This window comes from Brienomyrus brachyistius, unplaced genomic scaffold, assembly GCF_023856365.1.
Source record: "Brienomyrus brachyistius isolate T26 unplaced genomic scaffold, BBRACH_0.4 scaffold27, whole genome shotgun sequence".
In the NCBI taxonomy this organism is placed as follows: Eukaryota; Metazoa; Chordata; class Actinopteri; order Osteoglossiformes; family Mormyridae; genus Brienomyrus; species Brienomyrus brachyistius.
In genome coordinates this window covers 2,560,742-2,575,762 of record NW_026042306.1, presented here as the reverse complement: position 1 = coordinate 2,575,762, position 15,021 = coordinate 2,560,742, and the positions used below count along the sequence as shown (strand labels likewise).

Below are 15,021 nucleotides of genomic sequence, written 5' to 3'. Positions count from 1 at the left end.
CGTGTCCAAACCACCTGCTGTTTTTCCGTAACTGCAAAATTCGTAGTATGCATTTTCTTTTCATGTGTTAATTTGGAGCTCTGCAGATGCATTTCCAATTCTCATAATCTTTTAAACAGTGGCATGCATTATGTGAAAGATATTTGGGGAAAATATGTACGAAGTGCAACCCATCATGTATGAATAACAACTTATATCAGTTTTGGCATTCCTAATCTTGCACATTCATGAAGATGGGTATAAGAACGGTTTAATATCCTGGATGGGACAATGGGTTACAGGGTATTTACAGACACGGTACATGGAGTCTGATACACAGTTTAGCTTAGTGTAACCAATAAACAAGCATAGAAGCATGTTTTACAGAGGGACCATAGAGAGCATTCTCTGTGGCTGCATCACAGCCTGGTACGGGAATTGCAATGTTTCGGACCACAAGACCCTACAGAAGATTGTGAGGACAGCCGAGAAGATCATTGGGGTCTCTCTCCCCTCTATTACGGACATCTACACCACACGCAGCATCCGCAAAGCCATCCGCATTGTGGATGACCCCACACACACCCTTGTGCCGTTACCCAAGAAGAACAACCTAGCCTACTTAAATTATTGCCATCCTGTTGCACTCTGTAGTTATGATATGCTTTGAGAAAATAATCAAAGATTTCAGCTGTTCATTTCTGCTCAGCTCTTTAGATTCTCACCAGTTTGCCTACCAAACCAACATGTACATGGACAATGTCCTTCATTCCATCCTTTCCCACATGAACACTGGGAGGGGGAACTATGTGAAGCTGCTGTTTATTGACTACAGTTCAACCTTCAACACCATAGTTCTGTCTAGGCTGGTCACCAAGCTCAAGGACTTGAAGCTGAGCTCCTCCCTTTATGACTTCGTTCTGAACATCCTCACTGATAAACCACAGGTGGCGAGAGTTGGTAGCTGGACCTCTAACACTCTCATTCACAACATCGGAGGCCCACAAGGTTATATTCTCTACTTTACTCCCTGTACACACATGACTGTTCAGCCAGACATAGGTCCAATACCAACCTATAATTTGCAGTTGACATAGTGGTGGTAGGTTTGATCTACAATAGGGATGAGATGATATACCTGGATAAGGTTGAGGAGCTGTCTCTGTGGTGTCAAGCTAACAACTAGGACCTGAATGTCTTTAAGACCAAGGAGATGGTTATGGACTTCAGGAAAGCCAACAGAGAAATTACACACCTCTCAAGATTATCAGGATACTGGTGGAGAGGGTCAGCAGCTACAGGTATCTCGGAGTACACATTTATGAGTACATGACATGGATGACCCAAACTTCCACACTGCTGCAGATAGCTAAGCAGTGACCATATGACCTGAGGTAGTTGAGGGAACTGTTGGATCTCTGCTATCTGGAACCACCAATGCCTGGTATGGCAGTTGCAAGGATCTCAGAGCCCTGTAGAGGGTGATATGGAATGCCAAGGGAATAGCATGGACAAAACTGCCTGCCCTGCAGGACATCTACATACAATGATGTAGGTCTAGGGCATTAATATCACCAGAAACACTGGGCACCCACGCCATAAACTGTTCCAGTGGTTGCACTCAGTAGTCACCTCCTTAGCCTTATGGCCGAGACTAAGAGACGCTGAGGAGAAGCTGCTACCCCCTGGCCATCACGATCATTAACACCACCCATCAAAAACTAAAATGATATATAACTGCACCCCGCACTTTAAATATGTTCTCATATTTTCTTATATCTTTAACATTTCAGTATGACTTGGATAACAATTTCTGTTTGCCTACAGCAAGACCCAGGACCAAGCACGGACTAGGAAGCACGGATCTTATATTTTTAGTGCTGTACGTATTTAGTTAACTTGTGTTATTTAATTTTGCTATCCTTCTACCTTGTTTATTGCACAGCCTGGAGTAGTGGCAGTTTCAGTTCACTCCTGATGTACCACTACATTCATGCATATGACAAATAAAAATCTTGAATCTTGAAGGAAGGAATGAGAAGATTAGACATGCTTGTGATTAAAACCCATAGCTAAACAGAAAAATAACTTACAATAAGTGTCCTAAATCCTCCAACATACAAATTGCATACAAATCCACCTGGGTTACATAAAACATAAATATTTGGGAGAAGGTGGTTTGCAGGTTGCTGGTTTTTTTAGAATACTCCGTTGACCTCTGGCTCTTGTGGGGTGTGGTTGTGGCCTCCCACCCTTGCTATTTAGTATATTCCATGTTGAAAACACACACACGCACACAACACACATACACAACACACACACACACAACACACGCAGACTAGCCTGCATCTCACCTACACAGTTGAGCACACATGTACATATACTTGCACGATCCATCCAAGCACACACTAAGATTTTATATGCTTGTATAGTTGTGTTACTTTCTTCACTCTTTAATTTATCCAGAAATGATGTTTTGCACTTACTCCTTTTTTCTTTTTTCTGTTTTTTCTCTTTGTACTTATTTTTTTCCCCTCTTAATCTGTCCCTCCTCTTCGTCCACCTCACCCACTGCAATATTTTACATGTGTTAAAAATGAAATAAATAAATAAAATAAAAAAAAGAAATCGATCAACATGAGGGGCCTATGCAGAGTTTATAGAGCCCCTCATGGTAAAGCAAACATGTTTGGCACAGCAGTGCATTCAGACCATGATTCTGCTTGCTAAAGCTGCCGGACAGGACAAAGGGAAAGAAATAAGAATACTCCTGCTTTTTGTAGCTCACGATTTTTCTCTTCTCTCTCAATGCCCACATCTGCTTTGCATGAAATCACCTCCTAATACCATTGTACTTGCCTCCATTTCAATCCATCTATCCATCTTCATTAGCCTACGTATCTGTCCAGTACTGGCCTGGAACATGGGCAACCTACAACCTATCCCAGGAGAGGCTGTCCCATAGAATAAACTGTTAAACAAAATGATTAAAAACTGTTAAACAAATAGTCATCACAGGCATGGGGGAACATAAGCCCCACAGAGAACCAAAAATGGGATTCGAACCTACATTTCTGAAACGGGAATGAGCCCCATTGTGCAACCATGTCATTCCATCTCTTTCATCTGAAAGATTTTAAGACTTGCAAAACGGGAAAAGATGGCTTCATATTATATTTTGCTTCACGCTGCCACTCTGACGAAGACAAGACATTGCAATGTTGTACAGCTTCGTGCCCCTGTCCCATGACGTTCCTCCCTCCCACCCATCGTCCCACGGGAGCCTGGGACGTGGATGAAACAAGAATAATATTATAAGCTTATTGATTAGTTCTGTGATCTGTTAAAGTAATGATTCAGACTAGCGTTCCTAGCCCGTGCTTGGTCCTGGGTCATGCTGTAGGCAAACAGAAAATGTTATCCAAGTCATACTGAAATGTTATTTAAATCCACCATAATCTATTGTTTATGACTCTATAATAAATCAGTACACTACAAATTAAGTCAAATTAAATGTTAGAAACAGAGCTGGTGTAGTCCTGGGTCATGACTATCTATATAATCCTTCTCTTTATGTAAATTGTCATTTAGAAATACAGTTAATGTCGTTTTGTGGTCAGAGGAATGCCTCAATTCATCATATTTAGGTCTCTGCTGACGAATACAGTACCAGGCGGTTCTACTGGTATACGTATATTTCGGACTAAAAGCACCGTCTCTTTTGCTCTTTTTGGTGGAACCGAGCATATCAAATGGTTGCACCTGATGATGCCATGTATTACCGGTAATTGTTATTTTTTCTTCATGCCGCCTACGCCATGATACGTTCTACAGCAGCGCATGCTGACGGCATTCTGCAGTGGCAACATTTGTTTTCCCTTCGCCGAATGTCGGTCAGTAAGGCAAAAGGGCGGGGATGGATCCAGCCAATCAAAGTAAGAGTACGGCAGTGTGCCAGCTCTGCCTGCTCACCGATTGGTCGCGCCCCTTCGGCGTTGCCTGAAATCTGATTGGTAAATTGTTGTTACTAGGTGTGGAAGGGAAAAACAAGTTCTGTTTATCGTAGGAAGAGAAACGTCGCATTAAGTAGCACTGGATGTTGTGGTGCATCTGTGGGGCCAGTCTGTTACGTCAGAATTAATTCAAAAAGTCAATATATAATGCCATTCAAGAATAAATACAAATTTAATATATTTAATGAAGTACAAATGCAGTTTGACTTCATTCTGCATACAGCTTGTGTGTTGCACTCTTGCTTGGCTGTAAGTAAATGTCTAAGAATTAGTATATCTACACACACACACACACACACACTCGATAGGTGCTCGGCAGTCGGGGATGTAAAATACCGAGCCAGCAATCCGTTGACGTTTCTTTCCACAAAACTTTTGATGAAACAACTGCTGTTGAAGCTGAAATCCCACATTATGTAACGAAAACAAAAAATAGTGTGTACGCTAAATTTAAGTTGACCAGAGGCCGTTAAGAAATTATGTCCGGACTTTAGGTTTATGTGTCTAAATGGGTTACTTGGTTAAGCACAAGATATTAACGCGAGCCTACAGCCCATAGCGCTCCTCGTAACAGACGTTTTTAGGGTATGCTATTTCAAAGGGAACGACTTAAACCAGAAACTCAAGTCACTGCAAAATGTATGTATGGTTGATGCAAATGAACGGCGATCAAAAAATATTCAATCTTAGCAATTTAGGAACTAGACTTCGTTGACGTTTCTTGCAACCTTACAGGTATATTAAAATAAAGAGTACCTCGCACTTGAAGAATGTAGAAAAAAGTAATATCAACAATTGTAATAATATCAAAAAACATACACGTTTATTTCTTACAAATGTTTATTAAATAATAGGCAAAGTGAAAGAGTAGGTAGAAATCACAGTGGAATATCGTCCACTCGAGTTTTTTTTTTTTTTTTTTACATATAGGTTCATTTCATATTCTGTAAATAAATGCAGTTTGTAATACACAGTACATTCATATATAGATATGCATATGTACACATTTACAGACAGACAAAATGTTTACTGAAAGACTTTGGCAAATGAACAGTACATTTAGTAAAGTGTGACTTGTATGAAAGTAAACAAGAATTCCCATGAAGCAGGAATAACAAAAATAGAAAAAGACAGTTCTTCCAGTGCAAGATGAGTTTGGAGTATTTTGTGAAATTGTTGTAGCAGCCTTGTCTTCATATTGTCACCTTCTTTGTAGATACTGGGAGGTCAGTTGAGGGGTGGGCCTGCAGTCAGGAAGAGGGAGCTAGTTTGGAGTTGGTGGTAACGCATCAGTGCGGGAAACTGCAGCACGGGAGGCAGGCGTGCCTGTCTTTCCCTTGACTGCCTCTGTCATTTTATGGTCCTGCACCCCTGGCTGCCAGGCAGAGGTCTTTTTGGTAGATGCGTGCCGTCTAGTGTGCTTGGTCAGATGATCGCTCCGCATGAAACGCCGATCGCACACGGGACAGGCGAATTTCTTCTCGCCGGTGTGTGTACGCCGGTGCCGTGAGAGCTCGTCAGAACGGGCAAACCTCTTCTCGCAGCCATCCCAGTTACAGCTGAATGGCTTTTCACCTGCTCGACAAAGGGGCAGAGAATCATCTTCTCGTACACATGGCATTAGCTGACGTCAATACATGCTCTCCCTAGTTACACCCCATGAATCCAGCTACATTTTTCACTTTTTACTGGAACTCCTAACATTTCTGGGAACTGTTGTATACATAATACTGTTTGGAATAAGATTATAAGTCTGAGAAGGTTAGTTTTTGGTAGGCTGAATTGTTTCAGCTAGAGGTTTCAGTTACTGCAGTTGAGTGCTTGTGTAAACAGAGGCAGGGACATTCTTTGGCCTACAGGCTGCCTTGGGCACTCACACCTGGCTGTTGGGGCAATGCTGTCCATACACCTCCAAGGCATTATAAACGTAAAGCTAGAGCAGACTAGATTTGATTGGCAGGTCTAAAAATATCCTGCCGAGACTGTTAAAATGCCTATGATTCTAAGGGTTGGGTAAGTCCAGTCATCAGACTCCCTCTCCACCTTCAGGAAATGCAATGCCTCAAGACCCTTCTGTTACAGGAATTCCTCTACTACTCTAATGTTTCTCTATGTTCTCTGAATGTTCTTAATATTGCAATTCTCATCATTGAATTGTCTTTATTTTTTGGAAGATGGTGTAGCTCTTGTTCCAGTACTAATTACACTTCTACCTGGGCATTCATTGGAAGCTCTGCATAGTTACACTTATGCCTAGTTGCCTCCTTGACAGCTATATGTTGGTAATGTGCTATCTGCCTCATTCATACATCCATTTGGACAAATGTATCTGCTAAATATTAAAAATGTTAATGTAAGTCTAATGATTTGAACATAGCTGAATCAATGAATTTATTGAAAAATAGTACAAGTGTTTGTTACGTTAAGGTGTTCTACATAAATACGGATGTTGTGTTCACTGACGCTGATCTATAAGCAGAAGAAGCGGGGTGTACCTGTGTGCGTTCGGAGATGGGCTTTCAGGTGAGAGCTCTTAAAGTATGTTTTCCTGCAGCCTGGAAAGCTGCAGACGTAGTTCCGTCGGCGGGAGAAGTCAGCATGAGGCATTGTGCTCCCGCTCTGTCCCGAGGGCACGTAGACTGGGGCGGGGGCCAGGGGCAACAGCTTGGTGTTGCCAAGGGTCACTACAGTGGGGGGACACTGGGATGGCGGGGGCACTGGGGACTGAGGTACCACAAACATGACTGTACCTTGGGCTACGGGAGAGCCTACCAGAATGGGCTGGGTGAAGGGGGAGGGCCCAGGTGTCTGTGTCCGTACAGGGGTCTGGATGAGAGCTGAAATCATTCCAGGCTGCCCACCCACAGGAAACATTTGGCAGAACACAGGGGAACTGGCAACAGCAGATGGGGACAGGGAGGCTGGAGTGGGTACCACCACGACATCCCGGCATGTCTTGGTCAGGGCTGCACAAATGCTGTTGGTGCTTGGAGTGGCAGGCCGCACCAGAGAAGGCTCATGGGGAGGGCGCCCACTGCTTGGGGCTGCAGGGGGAGCTGGTGGGGCCTGCTGGGCAGGGGACGTGTCGGCGGTGTGGCGTATGACGCTGGTCGCCATGGCCCTGCATGGCGGGGGGGTGCCTCCCTGAGAGACAGGGGAGCCCAGCCTGGTCCGGGGTAAGGCAGGTCTTGGGTCCGAGCTCATGACAGGGGAGGCAGTGGCATACATGACCGTGGTGGCAATGGAAGAGTCAGCAAATTTGGGGCTGTGAGGGGGGGTCATGCACTATAACAGAGAGGGGAGACATGATTATTGTTGTAAGACCTAGGGCAATATAAAAGCAAAATATTTACAGACTATTGACTTTTTAAGCTGTTATGATAATAATCCAGGTTAAGTTTTTTTTTCCGACATGCCTCTTTTACCCACCAGCGATGATAGAGAAATGAAGTCTCTGGTGTGGTCGGTAGGATCCGGGTGCAGGAGGGAGTCGCAGGAGTCTGAGGTGGGTGTGAGCGGTCGTGGCTTGTCTGACCTCTGACCCAGTGAGCTCATGCTCACCAAGGCCTCTGCGGCCTCCAGGTCATGGTACGCCAGCGTGCCACTGCAAGACTGCTTGCTGTCATGTCTCTGTCGCTCCAAGGCTGATGTGCAGATGTTTGTCAACTCCATCTGAAAGAAACACAAACACAAAGCTGACATTGTTTGTAATAAACTCTGACAGCAGTCACTAGCCTCCAAAGTTCATTTTGGGCTTAGCATATAAAGTTCAAATATCTCATGAGTTTAAATGGATAACACGCTACATATAGCCCACAACTGAGTGCCCGCGATCAGCACGCTTATTAACTGCGCGCAGTTATCCCGCCACTGGGGGAACTGGACGACTACACCCAGCGAGGCGCGCGGCGCTCATTCCGGAGCAGGAAACCTCCCACAGCCAAATATAGAGCAAGCGATGACGTGCTGGCAGCTAGCTGCCATGTGAGACCCCAAAGCAGACCATTACGCAGCCATCAGGAAGTGCCGAATTAACTCACACTTACGGCAACTAATGTAGAGGATCTGAGCCTCTTCCCAGAAACGACGACAGCAGTTTACGAGTCCAGATAACACAAGGCACCAGCTGCGCCATCAGTATTGCGAACACAAATCGAACCCCTAAATATGATATTATCCTTTATATAAAAGCATAATAATGCACTGAATGGAAGTTAAGGATATCCACCATCAACTTCACCCCCTTTGTAAACAAATTAACATTTTAAAGAAATAAGAATGTAAGCAGTTAATATAACCCGGGAAGCAATGTGTTTAATATCGGATTTTTCAGGGTTCTCTTTTGTGTTAAGTAATTGCTCTCGTGTTGCTATGTTGGATACTGTGTGATTTAATGTCGAACAACAACATTCACTGTACTGTCTTGCACGTCATGCATCACAATTCAATGCAATTCAATGCTGCTGACACTTAGCACCTTCCAATGAGGCATCGCTGATGGACAGACAGGTAAACTATTACACGTTGTCATTTGTTAAATTGTAAAGCAATTCATAGCTACTTTTCACAGCTGCATTGAACACAAACACCATCTTTATAAGCAGAGATGGTGAAAAACATACGAAGTCTTTCAGCGATCCAGCAGGGATGCATTTGCTGGCACAATTATTTTTCATCCTTGCTACATTATGTCACCTCAGTAACCACGACCCTGACATCAAAGCGAAACCAACAGGATCGCTTGCCATAAAAGAACAACGAACTTATCAAGTCAGAATAATTGTAACTCACCCTGCTCGTCTCTTCAGTATTTAAGTTCTGCCGCGTGGCATAAGTGAGCATTTTACAGAGATGAAGACTTCCCAATGGTCGCGTCAGGAAACAATGGAAATAAAGAGGCAGCGGCAATGCGACCGCTAAGCGAGGAGCTGGCTACTGGGCATAAAAATAAAAACGTTCACCAGCGAGGTCCAGCCTCCTCAGCTGTGCGACCAAAAAAAAATTAAAAAAGAAAAACAAAATTCAGAACAGACTCGCGGGTGGCAACATACGGCCAATCATAATCATAGGTGTATTCGACGTTGACCAATGGGAGCGAAGATAGCGCGTGGCCAGCGCGTGATTGCACAGCGATTGGAGGAGACGGGGAGCGTGGCTACCGGGGGGTGTGGTCGGGAGTCAGCGGTGTCAGAATAAACCCGTTGAACCCTTAGCTGGAAAACTGGGCTAAAGGTCGTATTACTGAGCTGGGGGAAGCGTGAGATACTTGCGCGCGTCTGGCCTGCCCACGCTGGAGGAAGCGCGGCGGGCGGCGGCTGAAGCCTCACAAAGAACCAATGTTATACTACGAGCTGTACCAGAATTACCCTTTTAAAGCATTTATAAGGACTGTATTTAAGTACATATTTATACGTAATGGTTTTATATAATTTTCCCACGTATTTGACAAATGATCACGATTACTTGAGTAAATGATTGTATTTGGGGCCTTGTTCAGGGTTGAACTTTACCTGTTTAAACAGGTATTCGATCAAATAATATAATACCATTTTTAATGATTTTATGTACCGAAACCAAGTTTAAACGTGCTGATCACGTTTTTTTTCCCACGGTTAATAATTTTGTTCGGCTCAAATTAGAATATTCCGTTTAGGCTTTGTCCTTAATCATACCAAGTACGTCTTTTCTGTGAAATCTTACCGTTGAATTTATCAAATCAGCTACTATAAATACAGCAATAAAAGACTCCCTGGATATTTTGCGTTTGTGATGTGTTAGAGAATCACGATGCACACTGAATAAATGACAGCACGACGTTGTGCGGGACACCATGACGTCCCCAGTCTGCCTGCATTAGATCTAGATATGTGCGCTATGCCCTAATTCACATAAGCTGGGACTCCCCGCAAAGGGAGGGGTTCACACTGAACCCAGCGACCCTTTTGCAGAGAGGCTGTTTTCCACAATTTCATTGTGAGGGCTCCATGGAGGAGGGTGGGGCTTATTCTTTATAGTGCCTGTATGTTAACCCTTTTTGTTTATTTCTGACCAATGGTAAAAGACTGCTAAACGGGGTGCTGCCTTCAAAGAAGAGTCCACAGAGATGTGGAGTGTAGATGACATTTGCATACATTAAATAGTCCGAAGGGAAATCTTATTTTTTAAAGATTGGTGGCGGAGAAATATTTTGTAATTATTTCACACAGAAAAAAAGTTTGATCCGGCTCTCCAAAATGTAGGGTTTCACAGTCCTTACAGTGGATATAAAAAAATCTACATACCCCTGCTAAAATGGCATGTTTTTTGTAACCAAAATAAATGATGTCAGAACTTTTTCCACCTTTTTTTCAAAATTGCGATCTATACAAATAAGGTTAAACAAATCAGAAACTGTTTAAGGTAGGAAATAAGTAAACATAATAGTTCACATCCACATAATGAAGAATGTGTGTTCAGAATCAACCAACCAAATTCAGCCTCATCTTAAATAGTAACTATTGTCAGGGGAGTTTCTAGTTATTGAAAAGATGAGGGGCTAAGTCAGGTTTACCTGGCCTTTTGTTTTTTTCTGAAGGAAAATTGGCATCGGGCTAAAATACAGAGGGCTATAGCTCCAGGTGATCGGACCTAATGACACCCATGGTGAGTATACATCCGATATCAATTAAAGTGACTCTGATTGACCTCAGATACAGTTTGACTGATGATTCTGTTATCCACTTGGTTGCTTTGTACTCCAAAAGTCACAAACAGGATCTCATCATTGAAAGGTAGACTATATGGACAAAAGTATTGGGACACACCTCTTAATCAGTGAGTTTAGGTGTTTCATTCAGACCCATTGCCACAGGTGTATAAATAAAACACCAAGCCATGCAGTCAGGTTTACAAAAATTTGTGAAAGAATGGGCCTTTTGAGGAGCTCAGTGAATTTAAGTGTGGTATCGTCATAGGATGCCACCATTGCAATAAATTAGTTTGTGAAATTTCTTCCCTGCTAGATATTCCACGGTAAACTGTAAGTGGTATTATTGCAAAGTGGAAGCATTTAGGAATAACAGAAACTCAGCCTCAAAGTGGCAGGGAACATAATTTAACAGAACTATCCATCCATCCAAGGCATTCCCAGGCCAGCCGAGAGATATAATCTCTCCAGTGTGTCCTGAGACTGCCCTGCGGCCTCCTCCCGGTTGGACATGGCCGAAACACCTCTCCAGGGAGTCGTTCAAGAGGCATCCTAGACAAATGTCCAAACCACGTCAACTGGCTCCTGTTGATGCAGAGGAGCAGCGACTTTACTTTGTGCTCCTCCGGAATGTCCAAGCTCCTCAGCCCATCTCTAAGGCTGAGTATCTTTGACAATGTATAGCAAAATTCACATGCAACACAAAAATCATTCTTAGATGATCAAATGGGTCTCTTTCTGTATTGTTCTGATTTTTTTTTTATCACAACTTGATCTGGATAGTGGGCTGGATATTTTACTGGATCTATTCAGGTTAAGTACATCTCTCAAAGGTACAAAAACATTGCCCATTCAAAGAATAGATTTAAGTTTAGCTACAGGCCTGTATCCTTATCCATCCAACCACCAGTCACCCGGTTGCTTAGCAAATGCAGATGAGATTCACTTCTCAAGCAGCGGATGAAAGTGAAGGTTGTCTGCAGGACCAAACGCTGTGTGTAATGGGATTATGTATTTCTGATCATGTATAGGAATGCAGAACAGGCATGACCCAAATCAACCACAGGATGTGCGTTCTGCAATAATTGCTGCAGTTCATGTACCAGGGAGAAACTGAAATGCTAACTTCAGCAAGTAACCTATTTTGCATTTTATGCATTTGACAGTTTTTTTTCTTGTACACGTTCATCTGTCAAGTGATTGGGTAGAGGGCTACAGATACAGAAACAAATTACAGGCCTGATTTGCCCGGGTTACAGAAGCTATTAGCTACAGTAGCTGTTAATTGTCTGGCTGATTTGAAGCTTAGCAGCTTTCCTCTAGAGAGAGGGGCCTCTGTAAACAATTGTCAGTATGAGAAGCAGAGAGTGGGAGGCACTAGGAAGCAGCGACCTGGAGAGAAACGAACTCAAGCTCAAACAGGAAGGTGAGATGGGGTGGAGGGGGTGGGGGTTACTCTAGGTCAGGGGATCAGCCATTTCCTCTGACTCTGATATTTCACTCTGACTGTCACAAAGCCCTCATGTTCATGCTGTGTTGTGCGGCAGAGGAACATCCCAATGCCGCTGTCCATGTTTGCCAGGATTCCTGTGGAAATGGAGCCTGGGAGGGAAAAAGAGAAAATGAGAGAGAGAGAGAGAGAGAGAGAGAGAGAGAGAGAGAGGACGTGAAACAAAGAGAGAGAATTAGCTAACCCCTGCAAGAATTACACCAGAGGACTAAGAAGAGTCCTCTGCACCACGACATGATAACATTGCAAGACAGGCATTTGCTAGCTAAATTCAAGACCTGTTTGTTTTATTTAAATCTGCAAAATGTCTTTGAATTTGATTTGTGTGAGTACTATTAAAGACAGGCTCCTATCCAGGGTGGTACCCAGTCTTATGCCCTGTCCTGCTGGGATGGGCTCCATTCCCCACGCAACCCTGTGCCAGATAAGCTGATGGATCTTTAATGTTTGACTCTTTAGATTTTATATCGATTCTTCTCTCAGAAACCTGCTTGGTTATGAAATGGTTGAGAAACACTGACAGTAATTTTACAACAGGAATTTATACAATATGCAGCCCTAAGAAAATATATTTCCTAATATTGAAAGTACATTCATATGTATTTCTGCAACAGGTCGAGGTTTCGGTTTCAAAAACAGCAGGAATCCGACCACCCTTGTTTTTATTTTCAGAATCTTTCAAGTATTTGTTCTTAGGAATCATTTTTCAGACATTTAATGAATCCTTATGTCAGATGTTTCAGGGTTTTGGTCAAAGTAAGCCATGACTTTGTTATTAAGAATAACATGAAATAGTCGTGCTCGTCACACTGCATTTCTACCTTGATGTGTGGCTGGTTCGTTTCGGTGCTTGTTCTGCAGAGCTTCTCCCGCGGCCTCTGTCGTCACGGTGACAGTGGCATCTGGGAACTGGGCCAGCCATCCTGTCCCTGAATGACTCTCCAGTGTGCGGAGAGACACACACATAGACCACGCGTGGATCAGATTTGGGCTTGGCCTCACACAGCCATAGCGACAAGGACGTTTTAAGAAACAGAAAATCATATATGCTGATACATAATTACCTTCACATTCACAAAGTCACATATAGCGATATGTGTAAGCTGAGAAAGTCAGTGAATGGCCTGTCTGTGATGAATGTGTATGAAAGGGCTTTCTTGCGAAATGTCAGCCCTTGGCTCTATTTCCATTTGCCCAGGTGTGAGCAGGACAGGATAGGACTCATTTCCAGACTTCAGGTGCGAGGTCCTGCCTGTCTCTGCTAATGAGCTGGGGGACTCTGCCTAAGTCCCAGCAGGGCAGGGGGGCACCTCTGTGTACCACACCATATCAGACTTTTTGAGAGTACGGCTGTCTTGCGAATGAGCGGGGTCACACTGAAGGAGTGATACTTCTCACATGATCAGACACTGCTCAAGACAAAGCATGACCAGCAGGAACCTTCTCTATTTAAAAAGCTCGTATTTAATTTACGGATCCAGTTATTTATGGTGTCTCCAAACCAGCTTCACCACATTTAAAGGGGATCCTGAAAGAGTACATGAATTTTAGGTCCTGACTACATGTGATTCAGCATCCAGAGAAAGTACCACTCGGCGCGCTCCTCTTGTGACTGGAAACATAGGTGTATGCTCAAGATGACCAGGAAACGCAGGGTGATTTCTGCATTGTATGTGCTGACATGGGCCAGCATGGCAGCTAGACCACACACATGCTGGCAGAGAGGCCCTCTGTCAGTCAGTCTGTGTGTCTGTTTGTTTACTCGTGCTTCTGGAAAAGCCCCTGCTGTGGCTGTTGGATGGGATCCCAGTCAAAAACCCAGCACAGAGCAAGCCCGTGCCAAGTGACATGTATGGCAGAGTAACCCCCAGGACTCCCAGAGCGCACGTAGGTCAGTGTGTGGGGAGTATTTTTCTACAGCAATGATCTTTAGAAGTTGTCTTTGTGGGGACGTCCCAGCAAAACAAAAGACATTTGGAGACATCATTAAATCTTTTTCTATCCATCTTCTAACCACAAATCCTGGTCAGGATTTTTGAGCATATTGCAGGCAGCAGAGGGCACAGGTTTGTGGTACATCCTGGACTGGGTGATCTCATTTTTATGCATGTGGGTGTGTGTCTGTGTTCCTGGCTGTCGATTTGGCAGAGCTTGGATGCCATGAAGCAAGCACCTCTCTTCTGCAGCTCTGCTGTCCTCTTTGTCCATCAGGGTTACCTCGCTACACGCTAGTAAAGACAATGTAGTGTAGCTGTAGAGCAGTGATGGAGTAGCTAAGTGTCTTACAACGAGGACGCTTTAGGTCCCAGGAGGAACATTTCTGTGGCCGTAAATAGCTTTAGTGATGTCGTGTGAAAAAACGGAAGCGTTGGACAAGGTTCCTGGGCTTGAATCTCTCTCCTGCACGGGACAACTGGGCATCATTTTATGTTGGCTGAGCAGAGTGACCTAGAGGAGTAACAATAGAGGTGTGTTTCATTTCTATCAACCCAAAACCAATGAGATACAATACGCAATTGCCCCGAAAGCTCAAAAAAGCATATTTGATTATATTGCACTATATTTCAGCTACTCTGTGATCTCCCTGTTGAGGAGAAAAATGTGGCCAATGGATGGATGGATCTGAAATTTGCCAGTTGTATGGTGTGTCTTTAACTCAGATGGGAGAGTCTGTATCTGAAGAACCAACAGATACTTCATACATCTTATATTATCGGGTTGAATATAATGCCCAGCACTGACTCTGTTGTGGAAATTCTCTACGTTACTATTACAAGCTTAGGAGTCCTTAATGTCATTGCTTGTGGAGTTGGGCTGCTCCCAGTTTGAGTCTA

The 15,021-nt window shown here is 43.7% G+C and overlaps 1 protein-coding gene across 1 annotated transcript; it reads right to left on the bottom strand.

Annotated features, from left to right (window-relative positions):
• Window positions 1-4,814: 4,814 nt before the first annotated feature.
• Window positions 4,815-9,003, bottom strand: LOC125720955 (Krueppel-like factor 11). The gene is made up of 4 exons (XM_048996865.1): window positions 8,784-9,003; window positions 7,422-7,664; window positions 6,488-7,277; window positions 4,815-5,567 (listed from the first exon to the last, which is right to left on the bottom strand). Exons 1-4 carry the CDS (start codon window positions 8,832-8,834, stop codon window positions 5,257-5,259), a joined length of 1,395 nt encoding a protein of 464 aa, XP_048852822.1. The 5' UTR covers window positions 8,835-9,003; the 3' UTR covers window positions 4,815-5,256.
• Window positions 9,004-15,021: the final 6,018 nt, after the last annotated feature.